We start from the raw sequence: 25,810 nt of genomic DNA, 5'->3' as shown, positions 1-25,810 counted from the left end.
CCCCCTTGCTGTTCTCATGATAGTGAGTGCTTATGAGGTCTGATGGTGTAAAAGTGTGTGACACTCTCTCATACTTCTGCTGCCACGTAAGATGTGCCTTGCTTCCCCTTCTGACATGATTGTGAGTTTCTGGAGGCCTCCCTAGCCATATGAAACTGTAAGTTAATTAAACCTCTTTTCTTTATAAATTACCCAGTCTCAGATAGTACTTTATAGCAGTGTGAAACTGGACTAACACAAGTCTTAGGTAAACTCTTCTAAAATGATTCCCTTTTTACTGTGGTTTCTGAATTCCTTTTCTCATTCTAAATTCAATGTTTGAAAGACTCAGTTTATTTTAAAACACTCTCTTTTTGCTCTGCGAATTACTATAGCTGAGGAAGAGAAGCCTGACTACTCACTAGATAAGGGTTATATGGGGGGTGATGAGAAGCAGGTAACCTGGCCTGCAGTATACCAGCAAATTTTCTTTCCTACTTTCTATCCTAATCTAGTTAGGACTATTTTCTCTGGCTATGTGCTGTGAGGCCAAAAAAAAAAAAAAAACAACAACCCAACAACAACGAAACAGTTTTGGATGAAACTTGCTCTCCAACTTAAAAACTAAACTTGAAGAGCAAAGTAAGTACTTAATGGTGTTGTACTAAGTTGCCAAGTGTCCCTCTACATATTTGTTTACATTGCTCATCTTAGAGAAGTGCCTTTGTAAGCTAGAAGTCTGAGGCAAAAAGGAAAAAAAAAAAACAAAGGTAAAGACATCTAGGAATTTGGAAGACTAGAGAAGCTGAATTTGGAAATTAGAAAAACTTAAAAATTAGAGGAAAGATTGGATCAGGACCTAGAATTATAAAAAAGAAGATTCTAGTAAGCATCTATAGTATGACTGCTCACTTGCTACTAGTGTAATAGCTGATAAGAATTTATTCTGTTTCTCTATCTTTATATGACTATACATAACTTACATCCTTTAAGTGAATATTATCAAGGTCACAGTTGCTGTGTACTGTTTCAACCAACCAGCCTTCTGGAGTAATCATGTTGAGGGTTAGGAGGGGTGATTCAGGAATATCCAGGAATTTTGCCACTGGTCCAAGAGAAGAAACGTCATTAGCCCCTGACATCAGTTCTGGTTCCAGAACAAATCGGTAAAAGCTGTTAATAAAACATAAAAAGATATACTGTGACCCAAACTGAGATTTTTCTTCTAAAATATTTTAAAATTGAAAATGGCTTAATGATCTGACCAGAAGTATTCAATCAAAAAGACTAAAACACACTATACTGCAGAAGTTAGTGCTTATAAGAAATACACAATCATTATTTTGTTGACACTACTATCTATTATAAGGCTATGTATATTATCTACCATTGTTAACTTATAATTCCATTGTTATTCCTTAATAAACATGATTAGCATTCCTTTAAGATATACCTGACTTATGCAGGTTCTAGTAGTTTATGGTCTGTTATTGTATTATGATTTGTATGCATCCTCCTTCAAATCTGACCATGGTCTATTTTTCAGCTATTTTATTAACTTTTAAGAAACAAGTAAAATTCAAGCTGAAATTCTAGTACCACTTTTAAAAGCTCAACTAAAACCAAACAGGATTAAGCTGAAAGCGACTGCTTAATAGCACTTTTAGACTTCAGTTTTGCTGTATTTTAACTTCATCCTTCAATATCGTGCATCAGAATTATTATGTTATGCTATCAAGGCTAGTTGAGACTGCAGTCAAGGTGTCAGCTGTGCTGTAGTTCTCTCAAGGTTCAACAAGGGGTAGGATCTACTTCCAGTTTCATCTAGTTCCTCAAGGGCTGTCTGAATGAGGGCCATAGTTCCTTGCTAGTAGATGTCTGCAGACTGCTCTCAGTTACTTCCCAAAAGGGCATCTCCAACATGATTCAAAAGAGAAGCACAGAGAAGAGCCACAGAGAGAGAATGTCAGCAAGACAAAAGTCATAGTTCACAGTCTTTCATAACCTAATTGCACAAGGGAAATTTCATCACTTTTGCCATACTTTGTTTTATGAGAGGCAAATCAGTAGGTCCAGCCCTCGCTCTAGGAGAACTTACGGAGTATGAGTTTCAGGGGGTAGCGATCACTGGGAGTCATGTTATGCAGGTAGACAAAGAAAATAAAGAGGAGAAACTGGAGAGAACACAGTCATGAAGTAAATGTACAAAACAAGTTCTTGCTGAAATGGAAATACCAAAGAAAAAGTATTCTGTGATTGTTGAAAGTAGCAATTTCCTTATGATTTAGTAAATACAATTTTTCAATGGCAAAGAGGAAGTTAAAGACAAACTGCAGTGGAAGGTAAGTGAATGCGAGATGGAGACGGAGTCTGACCACTCTGAAGATATTTAGATGAGAAAGAGTAAAGAAGACAGGGAAAAAAGGACTCTAGAGGAGAGGAAGTTAAGGCAGCAACTTTTTAAAAAACTAAGTAACTTTAAGGACTGAAGGAGAAAAGCTAGTATAGAGATTAAAGATCCAAAAGAGAGAATACATGATATAGCAAGCATCCAGAACAAATAGGAAAGCAAGAGATCAAAACAGACAGGGAATGTTCACATAAAAAAGAAGAAAGATCCCCCATTCTTTGGAAGGCTGACGAAGTACAGCAGTTAGAGTAAGGAGTTGAGAGAATTCCTGCTGTTAACCTGTCTCAACTCTGAGGAGAATATATTTACTAAAAGGAAAGGGCTGGGAATAATATGTAAGCTAGATTGCTTGATACATGCTACTGAGTAAACAAGATTATGTTGAACTATTAGTTTAAAAACTAGTTAACTGTATACTCTAGTACATTATTTCATCTAGAAAAGTCAATTCTTTAACTCTCAGTAGATTATGCTTGCTTATATGTTCAATAATCCCACTCTTTATTATATATTGTGATGTTTTACAGAGATACTATGGAGAGGATCCCTACTCCTGTGAATAAAAATTCTGTATGCATGGAACTAACAAACGTTTCCATTAGTAGAAAAAAATTTTAAAGTTTTTGTTCAGATGTAAAAAGGCATGTGATAAAATTTAAAACACAAAAGATAAATGAGAAGCATAAAAACTGAATGAGATATATGGACAAGAGTCTTGAGGGACAATGAGTAAGTCCTAAACTTTCATTTAAATTTCCCACATTTTCCATTGTATTGCTTTCCTGCTATTAAAAATACTTATGTTTAAAATGTCTGCTCTGGCTGGGCACGGTGGCTCATGCCTACAATCCTAGCACTTTGGGAGGGCAAAGCAGGTGGGTTTCTTGAGTCCAGGAGTTCAAGCCCAGCCTGGAGAACATGCCAAGACGCCGTCTCTACAAAAATACAAAAAATTAACTGTGCGTGGTCGCATGAACCTATAGTCCCAGCTACTCAGGAGGCTGAGGTGGGAGAATCCCTAAGCCCGAGAAGTCGAGCCTGCAGTGAGCCGTGATGGCGCCACTGCACTCCAGCCTGGACAATGGGAGTGAGACCTGTCTCAAAACAAAACAAAAAGTTCTGCTCAAGGCAACAATCTACAGTGTGTCAACAAATACAATTTGAAAAGTAAACAAGGAATTAACAGAATGCCACCTTTCTGTCTTGTGTAAGCATGTATCTTTTGTTTAGCGACGAGCACATTAACAAGTCTTAAAAAGCAGTACTAGTACAACGGTACATATCCTGTTTTCTACCCAATGACACATGAAGGATAACTGAATATTCCTATCAATAAGAATGGCTCACAATGACAGTGATTCTGATCCACAAAGAAAAGAAATGGTATATTTTTGTCCCCTCTTGAGAGGGAATGTTATCTCAACAGGACAGTATTATGAGGAATATTTGTATATAATGATAAACAACATTTTTTGTATCCCTGGCAAATTATTCTAAACTAATTGTATCCTAATGCCCCCAAATAGTAAATGTGATGATATATTAAAGATCATTTTGATAATTCTGCTAAACTAAAAACGGTTTAATTCCACCTTATTTCCCATTGAAATATTTCTAAATAGGTATTCCTAAATCATATTTCTAAAAATACCTATGAATAAATATAAGTCCATGTAAATTCTGTAATTAGGTCACTTTACTGAGTTAGGTTATTTTAATTTTTATATCAATTTTATGTCAGTTAAGTTAATAAACAGCCTGACCTTCTGACATTTCTGTGAAGCATCTTGTGAAGAAAAAATATATAGGTCCAGCAACAATTATTCTTTCTTTCTTCTCAGCATTTACAATTTTTTCAAAATGAAATTTTGTTCACTCAGACTCACCTCTCTAAAGGGGCTTCTGAAAGCTTACCCCTACAGTTCATGAACAACTTTATCTTCATGTTGATAATCTTGCAAAGTACCTATTGGAAAGAAATTCCCATATTTGATATTAAATAATATTAATAGCTAATATTTATTATGCACTTACTATGTATCAGGTACTATATTAAAACATTATGTTCATTATCTCACTTGATCCTTACAATGCCCTGCTGAAATAGTACTTTTGCAGTTTAGGTACACAGATATTAATTTGCTCAAGGTCACACAGTAACTCACAGCAGAGGCAAGATTTTAATCCAAACAGTTGATTTCAATGTCCCAGGGTTATGCTGCTTACCTTTTGCCTAAAATGACTTTTTTTCATAGTATCTAAATTTCCTTAGTATTGAAGAACAAGGAAAATAATTACTAGAATCTTGATCTGCAAATACAAAGTGGTGACCTTATAACATTGGCAGTATCCTGATTCTTCTGGAACTTAGAAGTTCTTGGCTACCTACAAATAAATACTTTCTTTTCATTTTCCTGGATCATAAGACGTAGAGGAAGAATTACTAATTTTGATAGTCCTCATCTCTACATAGGCGACATGAAAGAGAAGATTCAAAAGCTATTAGACAACAAAGGATATAGGTAAGGGGACAAGTGAAAAAGCAGATATATGTAACAGAAAGGATACACGCTTGATGAGCAATTACAACATAAAGACTAAGAATTAAGGAGATTTGAGTTTCAATTCCTATTCTATCACTCATATTTGCTACTCTGGAGGTCACCGAACCGCTGTCTTTCTCAAGTATTAATGAAAAACTATCCATTTCTTCCAATAAGTTATCCTTTTATAAAGTAAGAAATAAAGTGACTCAGAAATAAAGTATGCGATTATTACCAATGATGGAAACCAGAATGCAATTCCATATTTTATATCACTGTATAATTCCGTATTTTTTTTTTTTTAAGACACATGGACTTGCTCTGTTGCCCAGGTCAGAGTGCAGTGGTGTGATCATGGGTCACTGTTAACTTAATTGCTGGGTTCAAGCAATCTTCCTGCCTCAGCCTTCTGAGTAGTAACTATGACTACAGGTATGCAACACCATGTTTGGCTTTTTTTTTTTTTTTTTTGTAGAGACAAGGTCTTGCTATGTTGCCCAGGCTAATTCCATATTTCTTTTTTTTTCTTCTGACTATGGGGTGGTCTCTCTTTATGCCCCCCATGCCCCCCAGCCACCACTCAGGACTGGGCTGGGCTGTGTGTCTCTGTTTTGGACTCTTGCCCTGGTCCTTGCAGAGAGACACTACCCTTTCTGACCCACTCACTGGCTTTAGGCTGTTCTGCAGCCTTTTCGGAAGGAAGCAGAGGATAGAGGATGGGCTTCTGTTCTCCTGTTCAAGTCCCCCCATCCCTCCTCCCAGAGAGCCCTCCACCACTCCCACTCCCCGCTCCCCACCTCCTCCCGAGTTGGCCTCCAACTCTCATCTCCCTTTCCCTTAGTGTATCTGCATTCCTTTTCCTGTATCAAAACCTGCTCAGATACTTACCATCCTAAAAAAGTTCTCCCTCACCAGGCACAGTGGCTTGCTCCTGTAATCTCAACTACTCAGGAGGCTGAGGCAGGAGGCTCTTGGGCTCAGGAGTTTCAGGCTGCAGTGAGCTATGATTATGATTGTGCCACTGTATGCCAGCCTGGGCAACAGAGTGAGACCGTGTTTTTTTAAAATTTTTAAAATCATACTTTAAGTTCTAGGGTACATGTGCAGAACATGCAGCTTTGTTACATAGGTATACATGTGCCATGGCGGTTTGCTGCACCCATCAATTCATCAACTACATTAGGTATTTCTCCTAATGCTATCCCTCCAAACACCACATGTTCTCACTCATAAGTGCGAGTTGAACATTAAGAACACATGGACACAGGGAGGGTAACATCACACACTGGGACCTGTCTGGGGGTGACTGATTACATATTTCTTATTCCTAAATTCTACTTTTATATTAAAAAACTTTCAAATTTAAGTAATATATTTTTTGTGAACAATGACTCTTCACAGGAATAGGGAATTTGCATACTAAAAAGCATACTAGCTCCACCCCTTCCAGATGGGATAGATTTCTAAAGAATAATCTGAATAGTATATCTCAAGACATATAAATTTGAAGGTATAACAAATGCTAAAAGAACAACTGGGCAAATCAGCTATGGGATTAAGTTTGTCCTACTCATTTCATAAACTGAACAGCTAGAATGATAAAGTCTTTCCAAAATTATTTGTCTCCACTAATAAAATCTTATTTTCCAATAAGATTTGGTAGTATGCATTAAATTCTAAAAAAATTTGCATTTTGAAATTTCAATATACAGTAGAATCACTCGGCTTGATCACTTACATTTTCACCAGACTCAATATCTAATTACTTTTGCCTGTTTTCAAAAGTTAAGTCAACTACCAAAGGACAAATATTTTGTAAAATTTTCATTATCACTAGAAAAACATACAGCCTTCTAATGGAACTAGCTTATTCAAATTTAACTACTGTAGGCTGCATTACAATTTGAACCTTTGAAATTCTCAGCAAAACAGTAAGCCATGTAAGTCCTTTTGGAGACTGATACCTGTCTCTTCAAATTCATTTTCCTCTCTCATAGGGAAAGAATTTCCAGGTTTATGCAGGACTTGTGGCCATAGTTTCCAGCCTCCCTTGTCATTCAGTATAGCCAGCCTGTGGACATTCTGGTCTGTGAGAAGAGATAGGCCAGCATACATCTAACTTTGGGGTTGGGCTCTTATTCTCCCTTTCCTGCTGGCAGAAGTACACAGATGATATTAGGGCCTGACTAGTGATCTTAGGTGCTTTGTGATGGCTCAACAACTACACAGGCAGTGCCTGAGTCCCTCACACTGTGTAGCTGCCTTAGCAACCCCAGGCAGCTTACACTTAGACCAGGAGATGAAAGAAAGAAACTTCAGTCTTGAAAGCAGTGTTATTTTGGGCTTTGTTACAGTGACCAAACCTACAGAATACAAACTCCATGTCTCCCCTTTCCTCAGCTTCGCTTGTTTGGCTAACATTACTTACTACACTTTAAGTTTTATTCAATTAAGCTTAAACTTCTCCAAAAGCCACACCACAACACATGAAAGACACCTGTATTAGTCTTCTCAGGTTGACATAACAAAATACCACAGATAGGGTGGTTTGAACAATAGAAATTTATTTTCTCGCTGTTCTGGAGGCTGGGAATTCCAAAATGGAAGATGCCAGCTGATTTGGTTTCTGGGGGGAGCACTCTTTCTGGTTTGTAGGTGGCTAACATGTCACGGTGTGCTCAAATAACCTCTTCTTTGTACAGTCTCCCTCTCTTCATCTTCTTCTAAGGCCACCAATCCTATTGGATTAGGGTCCCACCCTTATAGCCTCATTTAACCTTAATAATCTCCTTAAAGCCCTATCTCCAGATAGAGTCACACTGGGGATTAGGGCTTAAAGTTCACTGAAACCTATTTCATATGTTGAAATATGAATTTTGTGGGGAATACAATTCAGTTCACAGTAACACCTAACCTCAACATAGTCATAACACCCTATGCACAGCTCCATCATTTCATTTTCTACATTGAAATATGACAATCTATTAAAATGGTGAAGTAAAGAATCAAGAGCATAAATAGCTGATTATACTTGAAAAAATTATGAATTTAAAAACAAAAAAATATTTAGTCTAATTTATATTATCTTACAACCAATAACTGTGCCATTTTCTGTGCTTCTCTTGTCAATGGATCAACAATAGCAATGACATCGAAGAATGTATCATTCTCTTGAGGATTCATCTTTATAACACTAAGAAAATAGAAAGTAAGATTAAAGATGATGAGTTAAGTTTATACAAATAACTAATTAATCATCATCTAAGCTATATAATTCTTATAAATTATTTTCTTTCTCACTAAATTTTAAAAATACTGGTTATTTCACACAATCTTTGCAAATTTGAAAAGCTGTTTTCAACAAATTACAAAACTAAAAGGAATTAGAGAAAATGTAGTAAGGTTTTATGAATGAAGTCATTTTTTAAGAAACCTTTTCAAGGAATGATCCCATTAGTGTAAAAGCTCTGATCATTTTAGGCCCTCAAAATTCTCATGGATTGTACAATTTGAAAAATAAAGCTAAGATGCTTTTGTATTAGTGGAATATATTTCTTCAGATTTGAGAATAATAAAATTAATTATTAATAGTTCATTAAATTTAGTTTTCAAAAAAATCAATACACTATAATAGGGAAGTTAGGGAACAAAAATACCCAAATTAATCATACTTTATTTCAATCCCAATCTTCCTCTTCTCCTTCCCTCTGTCCTATCCGTTTTTGTCTTTCACTGACATAAGTTCTAAATTAGAAGATGAACTAATTTTTTAAAGGGAAATGAGACAGTCATTAAAAGTACAGAATAGGCCAGAGGGAGAGAGTCAATTTTACATTTAACTAAAAGATAATAGTGTATATTTGATTAAAAGCAAAGAATATTCTACTGAATTGCTGTTTTAACACTATAATCATATAGGAAATATTTTTCTCAGATGCAGGATGAATTAATTATACATTTTACATATTACAAAGAAAAAAGATTACCAAATCAAGAGGTACACATGTAGTTACAGGAATATTAGTTTCTTTTGTAGGGAAAGGCTTTCTGCAGTGAGGGGATTAATTGTTCAGCAATTTAAAAAAGCTAATATAAACGTTTACTTCAAATATGGGTCATGTGAATAGAAAACTGCAAGACATTTTATTTTCCATGCAATTAACATGATGTAATTATGTTAAGAGGGGCAGAGTCAGACAACAGACCTTAATGAATAATTATTGCTAGATGTAAGAGCCACAAATCAGACAGTCTACCATTAAAATGACTCTTGACAACTGTTGCTTCCTTTAGTTACCTTGGTGAAAATTTTACAAATTACTATCCTACTTTGTAACACCACTCAAAACTGGTCATTTTATGTATGCTTCATGAGATGTTATTATGGCTTCAGTATGCATCTGTTTACTGTTGCTTTTTTCTCCCAGACTATTCTAATTCTATGAAGTTGTATGAAGCAGAATTCCATAATCCCCACCACCTGATTATACGTGTACAAGACAGTTTCCTGAGCCCACTAGTAGGTATTACACTGACTAACCCAAGAATGGAACAGAACATCCTTTTTCTCATGCAGTATTAACAACAAGATGCTAACTACCACCTATTTAAGGTAACAGATTTGTACTCAATTGCCAAAAAACTATTGATAAACTTCATGTTATTAGCCAGGAGGAATACTGTCAAGCACACTGACAGTCAATTAATTGTTAAAGCCCAGTTCAGACAATAAAAGGGTGAAGAACTGCTTAGGTATACACAGTTAAGCAACTCTTACAGATATACTAAACAAATTTCAAACAGGCTGCTGCAATAGGAAACTCTGAGTTGAATTTTGTTATGATACTATTAACCTATCTATAAAATAGGTCAAGTCATCTATATTAAGAATACTGAAAACACTGTTCATTACACAGTATCCTCTTTATGAAGGCTCCTGGGAGAAATTCCTTTGTCTTTCCTCTGCTAAGAATACTTACATTTCACCTGAACACCCAGTCTGTTTTCCTTTCATGAACTTGGGAACTGTATAAACTGGAAAACTTAGAGCTAAATTCATGGTATGCTCATGGCAGGCAGGAGGGTCATTACTGCCACAGCCTGCAACGCTTCCTTTGAGACCTCATAGTCTCTTGCACGACTTACATTTAATGTTGCAAGTTCCTGGGATCATGGGGTGAGCAGTTAGAACTGCTATTTTTTGCCTTTGTCTAAGATGTTAGAAGAATGTCAAATCCACACAGTCTAGATGGAAGGGAATAGGCTAACTAGAGATCTTTCAGGGCTGGGAAAAAATTGTTTTTTCTCATTTTTTACTTTATTCCAGATTTCAATTTACTCCTATTCTTTTCTTTCCTCTTTTGCAAACTTCTAATTTAAGTTACCTGTCAAATTTAAATTTTCTTATATGCCAATTTAAATTTTTAAAGTTGGAATCAAGATCAAACATATGCATACAGCAGTAATAGATTTATAACAAGTGTTTTAACACATTTCTTTAATTATAAAATGACTCCCTATAGACATAGAAGCAGAATGGCAAAGATATAATACTGTGTTTAAATATACACACACACACACACACACACACACATATGTATACACACACATATCTCTCTCTAAAAAGCTGTGAATATTTTTATGTGATTATAGAAGTATATGCATATGCTCAGAAAATAATACACAGATATAACTATAGAAATAATATTGATAATTCATAAATTCAAATGTAAAGTGATCTGAAGTATTTGGCCATCACTGTGGCATACTATATTATCCTAAGATATATCAATTTCCAAAGGTTCACTGACACTTTCTAAAATTCAGTAACAGCGTGTGACTTTAATGTAGAAATTTACATGTAAATTTAACTGTATATATATATTATTATTTCCCTTGATAGGAAAGAATGTTCTTTGACAGATAAAAAATGGTATTTCTAGAGAAAATTACTAAAGGTGATCATTGTAAGGCACTTGACTGAGCTCAGGGAACCTTCAGTAGTAGTATTTTAAAAAAGCAGTGTAGCTACTTTCACAATTAACGAGGTCCTCTCATAGAGAATATGGGTGTAGAAATCATTGAGGAATCGAACATGTGATAGTGACTAAACAGCCTTTATTTCCATCCCACCACTAGCCTGATAGAGTAAATCCTTGGACTCGTGGTCCACGCAGCAGCTTTAGAATGTGTCAACTTGACCAGGCTAAACCATATTTCCCAGAATGTTTCTGGCGTAGGTGGGTCACAATAGAGATTCTCAGGAGATCTAGAGGACTGAGAGGCGGCAGCAGCAATTGTGCAGCTCACACACTTACTGCTGATCTGCTCATTCACCTTCCTGGCCCGAGGCAGCAGCTGGGCCTACAACTGTTCAGCTTTCCCTGGATCCTCCCTTCATCCTTCTGACTCTTGCTCATGCGTGTGTGTTTAGCTTTGTGACAGAGGCCATCCTATATTTGATTAATCAGAACTCTTTAGTCACTTTACACATAGAAAATATAAATTTTATTTATGATTATCTTGAGATACTGTAAAAATTAGAAACGATCTTTAGCATGAAAGATATTAAAATATGACAAATTATACTATGTATAACTTGAAATTTCATATCCTCACTCTATATATACATTACCTTTTACTTACCAGAATATATAACTAACTGGAATTCCTCATACTGTCAAATACATTTATTCCCTAATAAATAACTTTTAATTCTACCTTAAATTTTACCATGTTATGAAAACAAATGGAAATGATAATTGCATGCATTAACAGAAAAAACACAGATACGATTACATTCTTACCTGTGATTCTCCTTAAGAAATGTGACATCATATCGAGATGCGTGGTTAGGCAAAAAGGACATAAGGGCATCAACTTTCATAATGAGGTCACTCATGCTAGATAAGACAAACAGTGTATGAGTTTTTTGGAAAGAGAAAGTTCCATATTTCATGTTACAATTAATGCTTCAAGAAAGGCTTTATATATTTGAACATGGTTAAATCTACAGAAGTAAACTGCAAAGGGAGACCCACAGGATATTAGCATTTCTCTAAGAAAGTCACAGCCTTCAACACAAACACCAATAATGGATAATTAGATAGGAATCAAAAGTATAAACACAAATATGGGAACCCTGCATACAACCTTTAGGAAAATGGTTACCTCTTGGGGAGGGAGGAGACTCGGGTGGATGGGTAAGAAACAAGGAGAAAGATCCAACGCAAAGAAAACGTTCACATCTACAGTTTAGTGATGGAGTAAATGGATATCTTTTATTATTTCCTTATAGTCTTTATATATGCCTTTTATTATTCCTTTACTTGTATATATATCTGAAACATTTTCTAACCTTAAAACAAAAACATAAGACTCAGAATATCAAGCCCAAAATCAATTGCTCTTAGGACTTACATACTTACTTATTTGAGTTGATTCCCATATTTTCAACAATGCCTTTAATTTTCTCTACTGAATTACTAAATGTTATCTTTTCCAACAAGTAAAAATCTTCTGCATATAAATCATCATTTAAAGGTCCTAAGAACTTAAAATAAAAATAGTTATATTATTGTATGTCTTCTAGAAGGTATCAGTTTAGGAAAAACATTTCCTCATCAAATAGATATTTCTTTGTTAAGCAAAAATGAATTAGAGATTAAAGATATAGTAGCTATTAATCCTGCCATTTACTAAATACACTAGCAAACAAGATAAAAATACTTTCTCACTTTTATACTACAAATAACATCTGTATAAACACCAAAATCAAAGTGATAATATAAAAAACTAGCAAATTATTTCCATTAGAAAGTTTTACCTTGAAACATAAATCATAAATCATGATTTGAAACATAACTCATGATATTTCTGAATACCTTTTCAATCTAAATTCAATTTAAGGCAATTGTCTATATTTAAAAAATCTTTTAATATCAATTTTATTTCACATTCATCTATAAATTATAGTCTATGCTATATAGATATGAATTACTTTTTAAGAAAGCCATAAAATAGCAAAACCCAAGAAATAAATCACATAAAAATCACATACTTACTATAACAATACCAAGTGTCTTCTTTTAACTGATATTGTATAAATGTTTAGGAGCCTACCAAGGTCACCTATATTAACTTTGAAGCAGTAACTACAAAGTTAAAAGCTGCCAAATTGCCAAATACCTAATTTCTCAGGATGGCTCTCCTATCACAGCCACTACTGACTCTACTACCACGAGCACTTTCTGAGGAAGTTAATACATACAATTATTCTAATGCTATGTACACAAAGCCCTACTGTAGACTGATATAATCTTATGTACAAAACAATTATATTTAATGATAATCAGAAAACATGTCAACCAGAATATTTTTTTTCTTGCTAAAAAGACCAGAATGTAATGGCTATAGCCAGATTTTCTCACTTCCCCTTCACCTGCTTCTGCAGTTAATCTTTTCTAAAAATTACTGAAGTGTAGTTCTTGAATCTTTCTATCCCAATTTCTCATACCAAAGGTGACAACAGGGATACTGGCATCCCAAATAAACAAATACCATGTTTCACCTTAAATATAAAACACGAGCTCTTAAATACACAAAAATTGGCACTATAATACTAAAAGTACTCATACAAACATTTCATTGTCTGAAGATGTGATATAATATTTAAAGCAACTTTGAAAGCACATTCAATGTTACATTTCTGAACTATGAATCAGCAGTCTTGGAAAATAATTGAATTTTATCTATACTACCTCTAGTGACAGGGGCAGTTTTGTTAGTAATGTAGAATAAAGAAATGAAATCTTAAAGTATTGTCTTAAGGAGTTAACTAGATTGGCTACCTTTATCGATAAAATTTACCAGAAAACTGGCTCTATTTTCTTATGTTAAGCACAGCATCAAATAGCAAGGAGAAACCTGGTGTTTGTGTGTCTTGGCTCTATTTAAAGTTGAAAATTTGTGGAATAACATAACTTAAATAGCATAAAATCACATAATGTCCAAGTTGGGAAAAAGAAAAATAAACTTGAAAATTATGTTGCTTAAATCTTCTTTAAAACATTTTAAAAATGTGATTTTTCAGTTATATAGAATAACTGCCATAACAGAAATGCATTACTTCATTTGACGGGTCATTAAAATTGAAGAAAACGCTGTCTGATTTTCGTCCACGTACTGAGCTAAAAATCTCTCTCTACTCACAGAATTTTGATCAACTAGTTTTGATTTTATCCTAACTTTTAACTAGAGTAACATAAATTGAGTCTACAAATTTACCCACTATTTTTCATGATGGCCTTCAAATATTTTGAGAGAAAATAGCAGTTAATATTTACTGAAAATTCACTCTGTAAATTTCATGTTATTTTTATTAAATGTTTTTTGGGTTCCTTCTATGTGCTTTTTATGTTATTTTAATTAAACGTTATTTGGGTTCCTTCTATGTGCTTTAAATATAGGAGCATATTTAATCTCTCCAACGATCCTATAAGACAGATTATTACCATTCTCATTGCCCAAATGAAGAAATCAGGTCTCATAGAGGTTATATAATTAATGGTGCAACTGGATTTTGAATTCAGCTCTGTCTGACTACAAAACAACAAAAGACCTTGTCTTTTTTCCTGCTCCCTGCTACCCCAGGTCTTTCAGCAAACTGTGAATATGTAGTGTGATACAAATAAATATTATTATCACAATGGCATTGTTTGTGGTATTAATATTAAATATGTAAATTTTAAATTATTCAGTGTTTTTAAGAAATCATGAGATCATCATTGTACCCTAGTTATCATTTATAAACAATTTTAACTTTGCATGTTTCCATTCTAATTGAAACATCTGAACAGTCAGAATGAAGATTTATACTAAAATATCATACTTATTTCAAGCATTAAACTGATTCCAAATTTTATAACATCTGCCACATTGCTGTGATTATTATGCTTTATAGCATTACTTTCAGACAGAATAAGCTAAGTATTACATTATTGCTCATAAACCACAGTACTTATTTTCCAATATACTTTTCTATTAAAACCACAGTTCTACAAATGAAAGGATAATCGAAATTATATTTTTCCATTAGTCAACATAAAAAAGTCAACATAATTGGACTTAATATCTATCTCCAGCCCCAATCTTTTCTCTGAACTACACTCATATTCAATCACCCTCTCAACAAGTCTGTTTGAAGGTCCAAACTGCATTCTCTTTCCTCTTACACTTCTCCTGACAACCCCACTCATTCTACAGCCTTCCTCATCTTGATCCACAGTAACTCCATTCTGCCAGTAACTTAGTTCTTTCACATCTCACACCAAAGTCCCTGGACAATTCCTGTCCATTCTTCATACAAAATACATCCCATATCCGCTTCTCGCTACCACCACTTGGACCATCATCTCTCTGGACTACTGCAGTATCTCCCAACTGGCTCCCTGACCCCTATATTCTCAATGTTAACAGCCTCTAGTGATCCAAATAAAACATAAGCTAGACGATGACACTCTCCTGCCCAGAACTATGTACTTCCCAACTCATTCAGAGTAAAGTGGGAGTCCTTAAACTGCCTATAAAACCCAGTATGATTGCCCCCAGCTACTTCTTTGAGCCTCTCTCCTGACTGCTCTCTTCCTACCTGCTATTCTTAGAATCGCAGACATGATTCACAGGATTCACAGACATGATCTCACCTCACATCCTTTGCATGCACTGTACCTGCTGTCTAGAACAATCCTCTTCCAGATATTTGGCATGGCTTCCTCCCTCACCTTCTTTAGTTCTTTGCCCAAATGACCCTGCTAAGAATGTGCTATGGTGTGAATGGTTTTGTCCTCTCCAAAATTCATGTTAAAACTGAACCCCAATGCAACAGAGTTGGGAGCTAGGGCCTAATGGGAGGTGTTTAGGTAATGAGGGCTGTGACCTCAAAATGGATTAATGTCACTATAAAAAGGCCTTCAGGTGTGAGTTTGCTCTCTCCTGCTATGTAAGAACATAGCATTCATCCCCTTTTTGCCCCACGGCCTTCTGCCATGTGAGGATGCAGCAAGAAAGCTCCCATCAGATGTCAATGCCTTGATCTTGGACTTCCCAGACTCCAGAAGTATGAGAGAATAAATTTCTGCTCTTTAATAATTTTCTGAGATTATACAGTCTCAGGTATTTTGTTACAGCAGCACAAAACAGACTAAGGCAAAGGTGTCCCTCAAAATCCATGTGTTGCAACTTAGTGGCCAATGTGATAGCATTAAGAGGTCTGGCCTTTGGGAGATGATTCACCCGTGAGGGCTCTGCCCTTATGAATGGAATTTGTATCCTTGTAATAAAATAATTCAGGATTGAAGGCAGCACTCTGTTGCCCTTCTACCTTCCAATATGTAAAAACAGCAACAAGGGGCCATCCTGGAAGCAGAGAGCAGCCCTCATCAGACATCAGTAGCAGCACCTTGGCCTTAAATTTCCAAGCATCCAGAAGTGTAAGAAATAAATTTCTGCTCTTTATAAATTAGCCAGTCTGTGACATATTTTTGTAGCAGCATAAACATACTTAAGATAGATGCCTTGTCAGTAAGGGTACTGTTTGTTGTCTGTCTCTACTCATCAAAACGTTAGCCCCATGAAAACACAGTTGTTTACTTCTGTGCCTTCAGAATCTAGAAGAATGTTCGATTCACAGTAGGTGTAAGATTAATATCTTAATATTTTTTGTCAATTTTAAGGAAACTGAGGACAAAATATAGTTTTACGTTTTGAGACATAAACGTAGATTTATGTTTATGAGAACTAAGTTGAACATAACTGTATCTAGTAGTTGTTATCATTAAAGTCAGTAACACTATACGAATTATATCAAAGTGACAAAGGCGACGCAGGGTAGCTTTTCCCTAGTGTATAACTAAAAGGAAAAGTACTAGATAAAACAGGTGCCACTGTTTCCCTCTTTATTCCTTAAAAACCTTGACATGGCCAAAGACAGCCAAAAGCTTCAGAAATGTTTTTAAAAACTGTATTTCCTCCCAAAGCAACTTTTAAAGAGGAAAAAGTACTTCCATTTATAGAGCTCTAAATATCTCACTACAAAAAGTCACCAATGCTTTTTACAATAAATGGCAGCTGTTGTCATTTGTGTGTAAAATAGCACTGTACACAGATGAACCTGAATCTAACATGCACGTGAACAGAGTTCATAAATAAGTGAAAAACAAATAAAACATTAAGAGTGCATTAGAACTCTGAAGATGATTTAGGGATATATAATTTGAAAATTCAAGCCACAGATATGTCGAACACACTGCATTAGTTGATTTCTTAATAAATCTAAGCACCAGATTCATTTTACTTAAACAATTTGTATGAAATAAAATCTTACTATCATATTAAAAATATTAACATAGGCCGGGCGCGGTGGCTCAAGCCTGTAATCCCAGCACTTTGGGAGGCCGAGGCGGGTGGATCACGAGCTCAAGAGATCGAGACCATCCTGGTCAACATTGTGAAACCCCGTCTCTACTAATACAAAAAAATTAGCTGGGCATGGTGGCGCGTGCCTGTAATCCCAGCTACTCAGGAAGCTGAGGTAGGAGAATCGCCTGAACCCAGGAGGCGGAGGTTGCGGTGAGCCGAGATCGTGCCATTGCACTCCAGCCTGGGTAACGAGAGTGAAACTCCGTCTCAAAAAAAAAAAAAAAAAAAAAAAAAAAAAAATTAACATATAGATATCCATTTATTCTGTATGTGTCTACAAAGACTCTAATCAGAAAAATATTTATATTAACAGAAAAATCATGATATAAAATTATACATTATAGGATTATAACCATGTATTTTGAAAAAAACAGAAATGGTTATCCATGTATGGTAGAAAAAAGGGTTGGAAGGAAAAATAATAGGCTATTAACAGTAAGTTTTATTAGGGTGGTCAAAGTAAGAGATTTTCTTCCTATAGCTTTGTAAATATTTTATTAATAAATATTACATAGCAATTTATACTATTTGATACTTCAAAACTTATAATAGTATCTAATGCTATTTAACATAAACAAATGTAGGAACGAGAAAAAAGACATAATAACCTATTTACTACAACAGTGATTCTCAATGACAATGTTTTTGATGTGTGTTATTTGTTCTAATACTTATATTAGAAGAAAATAAAAGCAAGACACATAAAGAACATTCTTTCTCATCCACATCATCGTCATCACCGAATGGGGGAAGGATGAAGGAAGGGGAAGTGTGTCATGATCCCATTTTATTTATGCTGAGTTGTGGCTGGTGTCTTCAGCTCATGAACACTACCCTCTGTGTGTGTTGCATCAGGTGAATTGTGACAGAAAAAAGTCAGACCAGTGCATTACAGTGTCACTGGAAAAAGAAAGAAATAGCTTTTTCTACTTACTCTCCCATTGCTGACAATACCCATTTCTCCAGGTTGCAATTTAAGTACATCTTGACAGAACAACTGGTGAGTTTGGAAAATATTCACTCCAATAGTGTTATATTTTTTCTCAAAAGCTTTCATATCCATCCCCTAAAGCAAAAGTAAAGATTGATGAAACTAATAAGAAAACAGTAAGTATATTAAATTATTTTCTTTAAAAATTCCTTTAATAGTAAAAATTTAAAATAATACTTTAAAAAATAATTATTTAGTATAATTTTCTTCTGAAAGAACATTTTTAAAAAAAGAATTCTGTTTTGCCAAGTCATTTGTAATATGCTTAAATCTTATTACAAGTTGATACAGTTTGCTACTCATTCTTTGGGAATTTCAGGGAAATTACCAGATTAGTCAATTACTAGGGAATGTCAATTTAAATAAAATTTGATATGAAGAAAATGAAGTAAAATATTTATTAAATTCTGAACGCAGTACCTCTCCTTTGGTATTCTCAATTTTAAAAGTGTTTAAAACAGAAATACTATCTTTCTCCCTATTATACTAATCCCAGAAGACCAATTTCATAATAATATATTTAAATATGGAAATAATAAAAGTAACCCTTGGTCATGGTAAAAAAAATATGTGGATATTCACAGAACATAAACCACACATATGCTCATTACACCTTCATACTAAGGTGCATTTTTCTTTCTCAGTACTTTTCAAACATTAATGTGCATACTAACCACCTGGTATCTTGTTAAAATGAAGATTCTACTTCAGTAGAATCAGGGCCTTAAATTCTAAATTTCTAACAAGTTCCCAGATGCTCTCATGACGATGAAAATGTTCTCCTCCACTGTCTAAAATGGCAGCCATGGCCTCATATGGTGATGCAGCATTCAAAATGTGGCTACTATGACTGAGGAACTGAATTTAAAATCTTATTTAATTTTAATTTAAGTATAACATAGCCATATGTAGCCAGTGGGTGTGGTGCTGGACTGTGAAGCCCCTTATCCTCTTTATCTCCAAAATCCCCATTTCAATCGTCCCCTCTCTGACTAGATCAACCATTACTCAACCTTTCAGTCCACAGACTCTACCACTTATTCACTGTCCATCATCCTTCCCATGGTATAATTTCCTCTTAACCAAGTTCTATCTCTGAGTACTTTACTATAACCAAAACCTTTTCCATGTTTAGCTTCCTTGAATGCTTCCCCTTAGTCATATTCATTGGGCAAAACCCCAACCTTGGTTAAACACAACTCTGCTGAGTCCGCAACTGGATGAAAACAGTAAAATATAGCTGGAGAAAAACATGTAACCAATGCTAATCTCACTTTAAATTATAATCATCAGCCTCAGGTGGGCCCTCAGCAACAACCAGAAATCTTCCTCCACTAATGTATTTAATTTACTTTCTCATCTCAGAATAATTGAAAAATATTTGACATTTCCTCTTTTTGTCCTTGACCCTTTAAACTACATACTGCCACTCTAATCCTTAGCTAATGACTTGATTTTTGAAAGCAAATCAATCAAAACCACTTATTAATATTTTGTTTGTCTTTCCTGCTACAGTGTAAGCTCCACAAAGAACAGGGACAGGGATTCTATCTGCTTGTTCACAAGTTTACCTCCATTGTCTGATAAACAATCAATATATATTTTTTGAATGAATAATGATTTTTCTAGAGGATCATCTTTGAAATTCCCCCCATAATGGACCCTTTCAGTGAAATACCTGAGGATTATTTATACAATGCTTTAACCTCCAATTGTTCACTTAAGTACATATCCTAACTAAAATGCCATCAACTTTAAGAATCATGAAGTAATGAAACATATGAAATGTGATTTATTAAATGCCTCTGCAAATCCATATCATTTAATGTTTATCTTTTCCTATTTGAAAAGAAATGTTTGTTACCCCCATTTGTTAAACCTACCAATGTTTTTCAGTAACAACATCTCAAAGTACACTCACTTACACTTTTAAAATATGCAATACGTACATATTTAATATTTCAAACCAATAGTTACTGACCTCAATAAGGAATGTTTTAATTTTATCTCCAGAGTAAATAGCTGTAGCAGTTTCTTCCTTTGCCAGTTGCCCAAGAAAGCTGCTCAAAAAGCTGTTCTTCTGTGTAAGAAAAGCTGCCAAAATTCCTCTAGAAATAGCTGTGTTCTCTTCATTTATTTTTGATGTAGGATTATAAATAATCCCCAACCGACTATGAACACTTATTTTCTGCAAACACATTTATAGATTAAAAAGACCAGCATCTTACATATCTTTTTACAGTTGAATATATTGTCTTTCCCATCAAGTTTGTTCACTGTATCGTACACCATCTTACATTATCAAAGTCCTCCCTTGTTCACTGTACTGAATGTAATATACCACTGAAAAAGCCTAAAAAACAATCACTTTACTAACTCTAATTCCTTCACATCTTTGCATAAAGATTTATTTGTAATGTAACATTATATTTAAACTTTTTATAAGTATATGAAATAACACAAATAAAAAATACACAGAACAAAATGTAGAGCTCAATGAATGAACCCATGAAACTACTATCCTGGTCAATGGCACTGCCAGCAACACCCCAAATATTCCTCAGATCTCTGTCAATTAACGCACCCTCCAACTTTTCTAAAAACAACCACTCTCTTGTCATTTATGGTAATAACAACTTTGCTCTTCTTTATAGCTTATCCCCTAATCTTGCATTGCTAAACATTTAATCAATATAAACTTCATGTAAATGGAATCATACAGTATTATTTTGTGTTCTTTCCCCACTGAACAATGTGAGATTTATCAATACTGTTTTCTGTAGCTGTAGTGAGTTTATTTTTTGGTATTGTACAGAAGTCCATCATATCAACATGCATACTCTTTTCTTCATTCTACTGTTGCTGGACGTTTGAGTTTTTTCCAGTTTAGAGCTCTACAAACAGGATATACATCTCTTCCATTTCAGAAGATGCTAAACAGTTTTTTCAAAATAATTGAACTAGTTTTCACTTCCACCAGCAATATATAAGAGTTCCATTACCTCACAGCCTAAGAAACACCTTGTATTGTCAGATTTTAATTTAAATCATTTTCATACATATGTAAAGATACACCATCAGGGTTTTAATTTGCTTTTCTCTTATCAATAATGATATAAAATATCCTTTAATTAGAATCTTTGGCTTCTTTTCTGACTTGCCTGTTCAATCTGCTTCCAGTGCTTTTTGGATTATTTTTTTTGCCCCTGACTTGGAGGAGTTTGATTTCCAAGACTTATGGTTTTTTTTTTGTTGTTGTTATATGTGTAGAGATACGCTTTTCCCACTCCATGGCTTGTTTTGTAGTGTACTGATGATGTGTTCTGATGGGAAGCAGACCTTAATTTTAATGTAGTACAATTTATTGGTATTATACCTGATGGCTACTGGGTTTTCAGTCTCATTTTAGAAATCTTTCTCTATCCTAAAGTTAAAAAGATAATTTATATTGTCTTTAAGAAGATTTATTGTTTTGCCTTTAATGTTTAGATCTATAATCCATCTGGAATCAATTTTTGTGTATAATGTGAAAAGGGGGAAGTGTCAAAGATTACCATACTGTTCCATAAACCCAACTTTCCAATAAATCAAGTGTCAATATATGCATGGCTCTGTTTCTGGGTTCTCTATCCTTCTTCCATTGCTCTGTTTTTCTATCCTGGTGCTAATACCAAATTGTTTTCAATTATGTAGCTTTATCAAAGATCTTGATATTCAGTAAAGCAATTATCCCTTTTTGTGTTTTAAGATTATTTTAGCTACTCTTGGTGCTTTGAATTTCTGGATAAGTTTTTGAATCCGCTTGACAATTTTCACAAAAATTTCCAGGGTTTGATTTTTTAATACTATTGTAAATGGTATCTCTATTTAAATTGTACTTCATATTTGTTGCAACTCTTAGAAACAGAATTAATTATGTACATTGACCTGGTATTGAACAACCTTAAACTATAAAATCAATTCTAATAATTTACAAGTGGTTATGTATGTATTTTCATGTAAACAATTTGGAATGGCAACTGGAAGATAAATCAATAAAGATTATATAATCTGAAGAACAAAATGTAAAAAGAATAAAAAAAATGAACAGGTTCTCAGAGAAATGTGGGACACCATTAAGCATGCCAACATATGCATAATAGGAGAGCCAGAAAGAAGAAAAATGAAACAGAAAATACTTAAAAAATGACTGAAAGTTTCCTAATTTTGATTAATAATATAATTTACAAATTTAAGATGCTCAATGTACTCCAAGAGGGATAAATGTAAAGATATCCACAGCCAGACACATCACAGTCAAAATGTTCAAAGTCAAAGCGAATATGTTGAAAAGAGCAAGAGAAATGCTCTTTCCGTTGTATACAGAAGAATCTCAATAATATTGAAAGCTAACTTCTTATCAGAAACAATAGAAGCCAGAAGGCAATGAGATGATACATTCAAAGTGTTAAAATATTCCTTACAACTACTGTAAAGTTTCTTAAAACTACTGGCATCTGCTTAAATTTACAAAGATGGAAGAAAGCAGGCTAGGAAAGGAGAGAATTAAAAATTTGTCAATTTCCTTGGACAAGTGAAAAGTTACTATTTTGTTTTGACCTCAATATGTTTGATATATAGAAAGGATAATTAAAGGATTAAAACTGTAAGTGGCTGGGTGCGGTGGCTAACGCCTATAATCCCAGCACTTTGGGAGGCTGAGGCAGGTGGATCACCTGAGATGAGGAGTTCAAGACCACCCTCGCCAATATGGTGAACTCAATCTCTACTAAAAAAAAAAAAATTAGCTAGGCATGGTGTGCACATCTGTAATCCCAGCCACTTAGGAGGCTGAGGCAGGAAAATCACTTGAAACTGGGAGGTGAAGTTTGCAGTGAGCTGAGATTGCACCACTGCACTCCAGCCTTGGCAAATGAGACTCTGTCTCAAAACAAGCAAACGAACACACAAGCAAACAAACAAACCCCCACAAAACTCTAAGTATAAAAATGATGAATAAATTGTAAAAGACTGATACTTCTAATAGAGAATTTTTTTAACTGTCAAGAAAATCACACACTAAATGTCAGAATGCAAAGTGAAATGCAAAATGTTAATCTACAAAATGCTTCTCTGAGTCAATGATAAAATTGTAACACATACAAGCCACAAAATCCACACTCAAAGATCAGCAACCTTAAAAATCAAAGGTAGATAAACCCACAAAGATGAAAATTAATCAAAGCAAAAGTGCTGAAAACTCAAAAAGCCAGAGTGTCTCTTCTCCTCCAAATGACAGCACCTGTCCTGCAACAGCACAGAATTGGGCTGAGGCTGAGAAGGCTGAACTGATGGAAGCAGGTTTCAGAAGGTGGATAACAAGGAACTTCACTAAGCTAAGGAGCATGATCTAACTCAATGCAAAGAAACTAAGTACTATGATAAAACATTACAGGAGCTGTAAACCAGAACAACCAGTTTAGAGAGGAATATAAATGACCTGATGGAGCTGAAAAACAACACGAGAACTTCACAATGCAACCACAAGTATCAATAACCAAACAGACCAACTAGAGGAAAAAAATTCAGAACTTGAAAACTATCTTGCTGAAATAAGACAGGCAGACAACATTAAAAAAGAGAAGAAGAAGAAGAAAAGGAACAAACAAAACCTCCCAGAACTACGGGATTATGTAGAAAGACCAAACCTATGACTGATGGGGTACCTGGGAGAACAGAACCAAGTTGAAAAATGTACTTCAGAATATCATGCAACAGAACTTCTACAACCTAGCAAGAAAGGCCAACATTCAAATTCAGGAAATGCAGAGAACCCCAGTAAGACACTCCATGAGAAGATCAACCACAAGACATGTAATCATCAGATTCTCCAAGGTCAAAATAAAAGAAAAAAATGTTAGGGGGCAGCCAGAGAGAAAGGCAAGGTCATCTACAATGGGAAGCCCATCAGACTAGCACCAGACCTCTCAGTTGAAACTCTACAAGCCAGAAGAGATTGGGGGCCAAGAAAAGAATTTCCAACCCAGAATTTCATATCTGGCCAAACTGAGCTTCATAAGTGAAGGAGAAGCAAATGCTGAGGGAATTTATCACCTCCAGGCCTGCCTTGCAAGAACTTCTGAAGGAAGCACTAAGTATGGAAAGGAAAAGCTATTAGCAGCCACAACAAATACACACTGAAGTACACAGACCAGTGACACTATGAATCAACCACATAAACAAGTCTGCAAAATAACCAGCTAGCATCAGGATGACAGCATCAAATTCACATATAACAATACTAACTTTAAACTTAAATGGGTTAAATGCCCCAATTAAAAGACAAAGAATGGCAAGCTAGATAAAGAGTGAAGACCCATCAACATGCTGTGTTCAAGAGATCCGTCTCACATGGAAAGACACACATAAGCGCAAAATAAAGAGATAAAGGAAAATTTACAAGCAAATGGAAAACAAAAAAAGCAGGGGTTGCAATCTTAGTTTCTGACAAAACAGACTTAAAATCAACAAAGATCAGAAAAGAACGTTACACAATTGTGAAGTGTTCAATTCAATGAGAAAAGCTAACCATCCTAAATATATATGCACCCAATACAGAAGCACCCAGCTTCATAAAGCAAATTCTTAGAGATCTACAAAGAGACGTAGATTCCCACACAATAATAGCAAGAGACCTTAACACCCCACTGACAATATTAGACAAACAGATCATCAAGACAGAAAATTAACAGATATTCAGGACCTGAACTCAGCTCTGGATCAAGTGGACCTGATAGATATCTGCAGAAATCTCCACCAAAAACCAACAGAATATACATTCTTCTCATTGCCACATGGCACTTACTCCAAAATCTATCACATAATTGGAAGAAAACACTCCTCAGCAAATGCAAAAGAAGTGAAATCATAACAATCTTTCAGATCACAACAGAATCAAAGTAGAACTGAAGACTAAGAAATTCACTCAAAATCACACAACTACATGAAAATTGAAAAACCTGTTCCTGAATGACTCTTGAGTAAATAATGAAATTAAGGCAGAAATCAAGAAGTACTTTGAAACTAATGAGAACAAAAAGACAATGTACCAGAATCTCTAGGACACAGCTAAAACAGTGTTAATAGAAAAATGCACTAAATGCCCAAATCAAAAAGCTAGAAAGATCTCACGTTAACAACCTAACATCTCAATTAAAAGATTTTGAGAAACAAGAGCAAACAAACCCCAAAGCTAGCAGAAGACAAGAAATAGCCAAGATCAGAGCTGAACTGAAGGGGTTACACACATGCAAAACCCTTCAAAAAAAAAATTAACCAATCCAGGAGCTGTTTTTTTTTGAAAAAAATTAATGAAATATACCACTAGCTAGACAAAGAAGAAAAGAGAGAAGGATCCAATAAACACAATCA

The 25,810-nt window shown here is 34.8% G+C and overlaps 1 protein-coding gene across 2 annotated transcripts in view; it reads right to left on the bottom strand.

The window, feature by feature from the left end:
• The window catches only part of UGGT2 (UDP-glucose glycoprotein glucosyltransferase 2), a 246,456-nt gene that overhangs the window by 65,276 nt on the left and 155,370 nt on the right, over positions 1 to 25,810 (bottom strand). For both annotated transcript variants that reach the window (XM_012458621.2, XM_012458622.2), the window contains exons 21-27: positions 20,382 to 20,588; positions 18,344 to 18,475; positions 12,360 to 12,484; positions 11,739 to 11,834; positions 8,023 to 8,125; positions 4,276 to 4,355; positions 963 to 1,152 (exon numbers count right to left, since the gene is read on the bottom strand). In XM_012458621.2, coding sequence (XP_012314044.1) covers positions 963 to 1,152; positions 4,276 to 4,355; positions 8,023 to 8,125; positions 11,739 to 11,834; positions 12,360 to 12,484; positions 18,344 to 18,475; positions 20,382 to 20,588 — 933 coding nt within the window. The remainder of the gene's footprint in view (positions 1 to 962; positions 1,153 to 4,275; positions 4,356 to 8,022; positions 8,126 to 11,738; positions 11,835 to 12,359; positions 12,485 to 18,343; positions 18,476 to 20,381; positions 20,589 to 25,810) is intronic.

This window comes from Aotus nancymaae, unplaced genomic scaffold, assembly GCF_030222135.1.
Source record: "Aotus nancymaae isolate 86718 unplaced genomic scaffold, 86718_ANA_hifiasm-v0.15.2.pri h1tg000048l, whole genome shotgun sequence".
Lineage (NCBI taxonomy): Eukaryota > Metazoa > Chordata > Mammalia > Primates > Aotidae > Aotus > Aotus nancymaae.
This window is presented reverse-complemented; position numbering and strand designations above follow the sequence as displayed.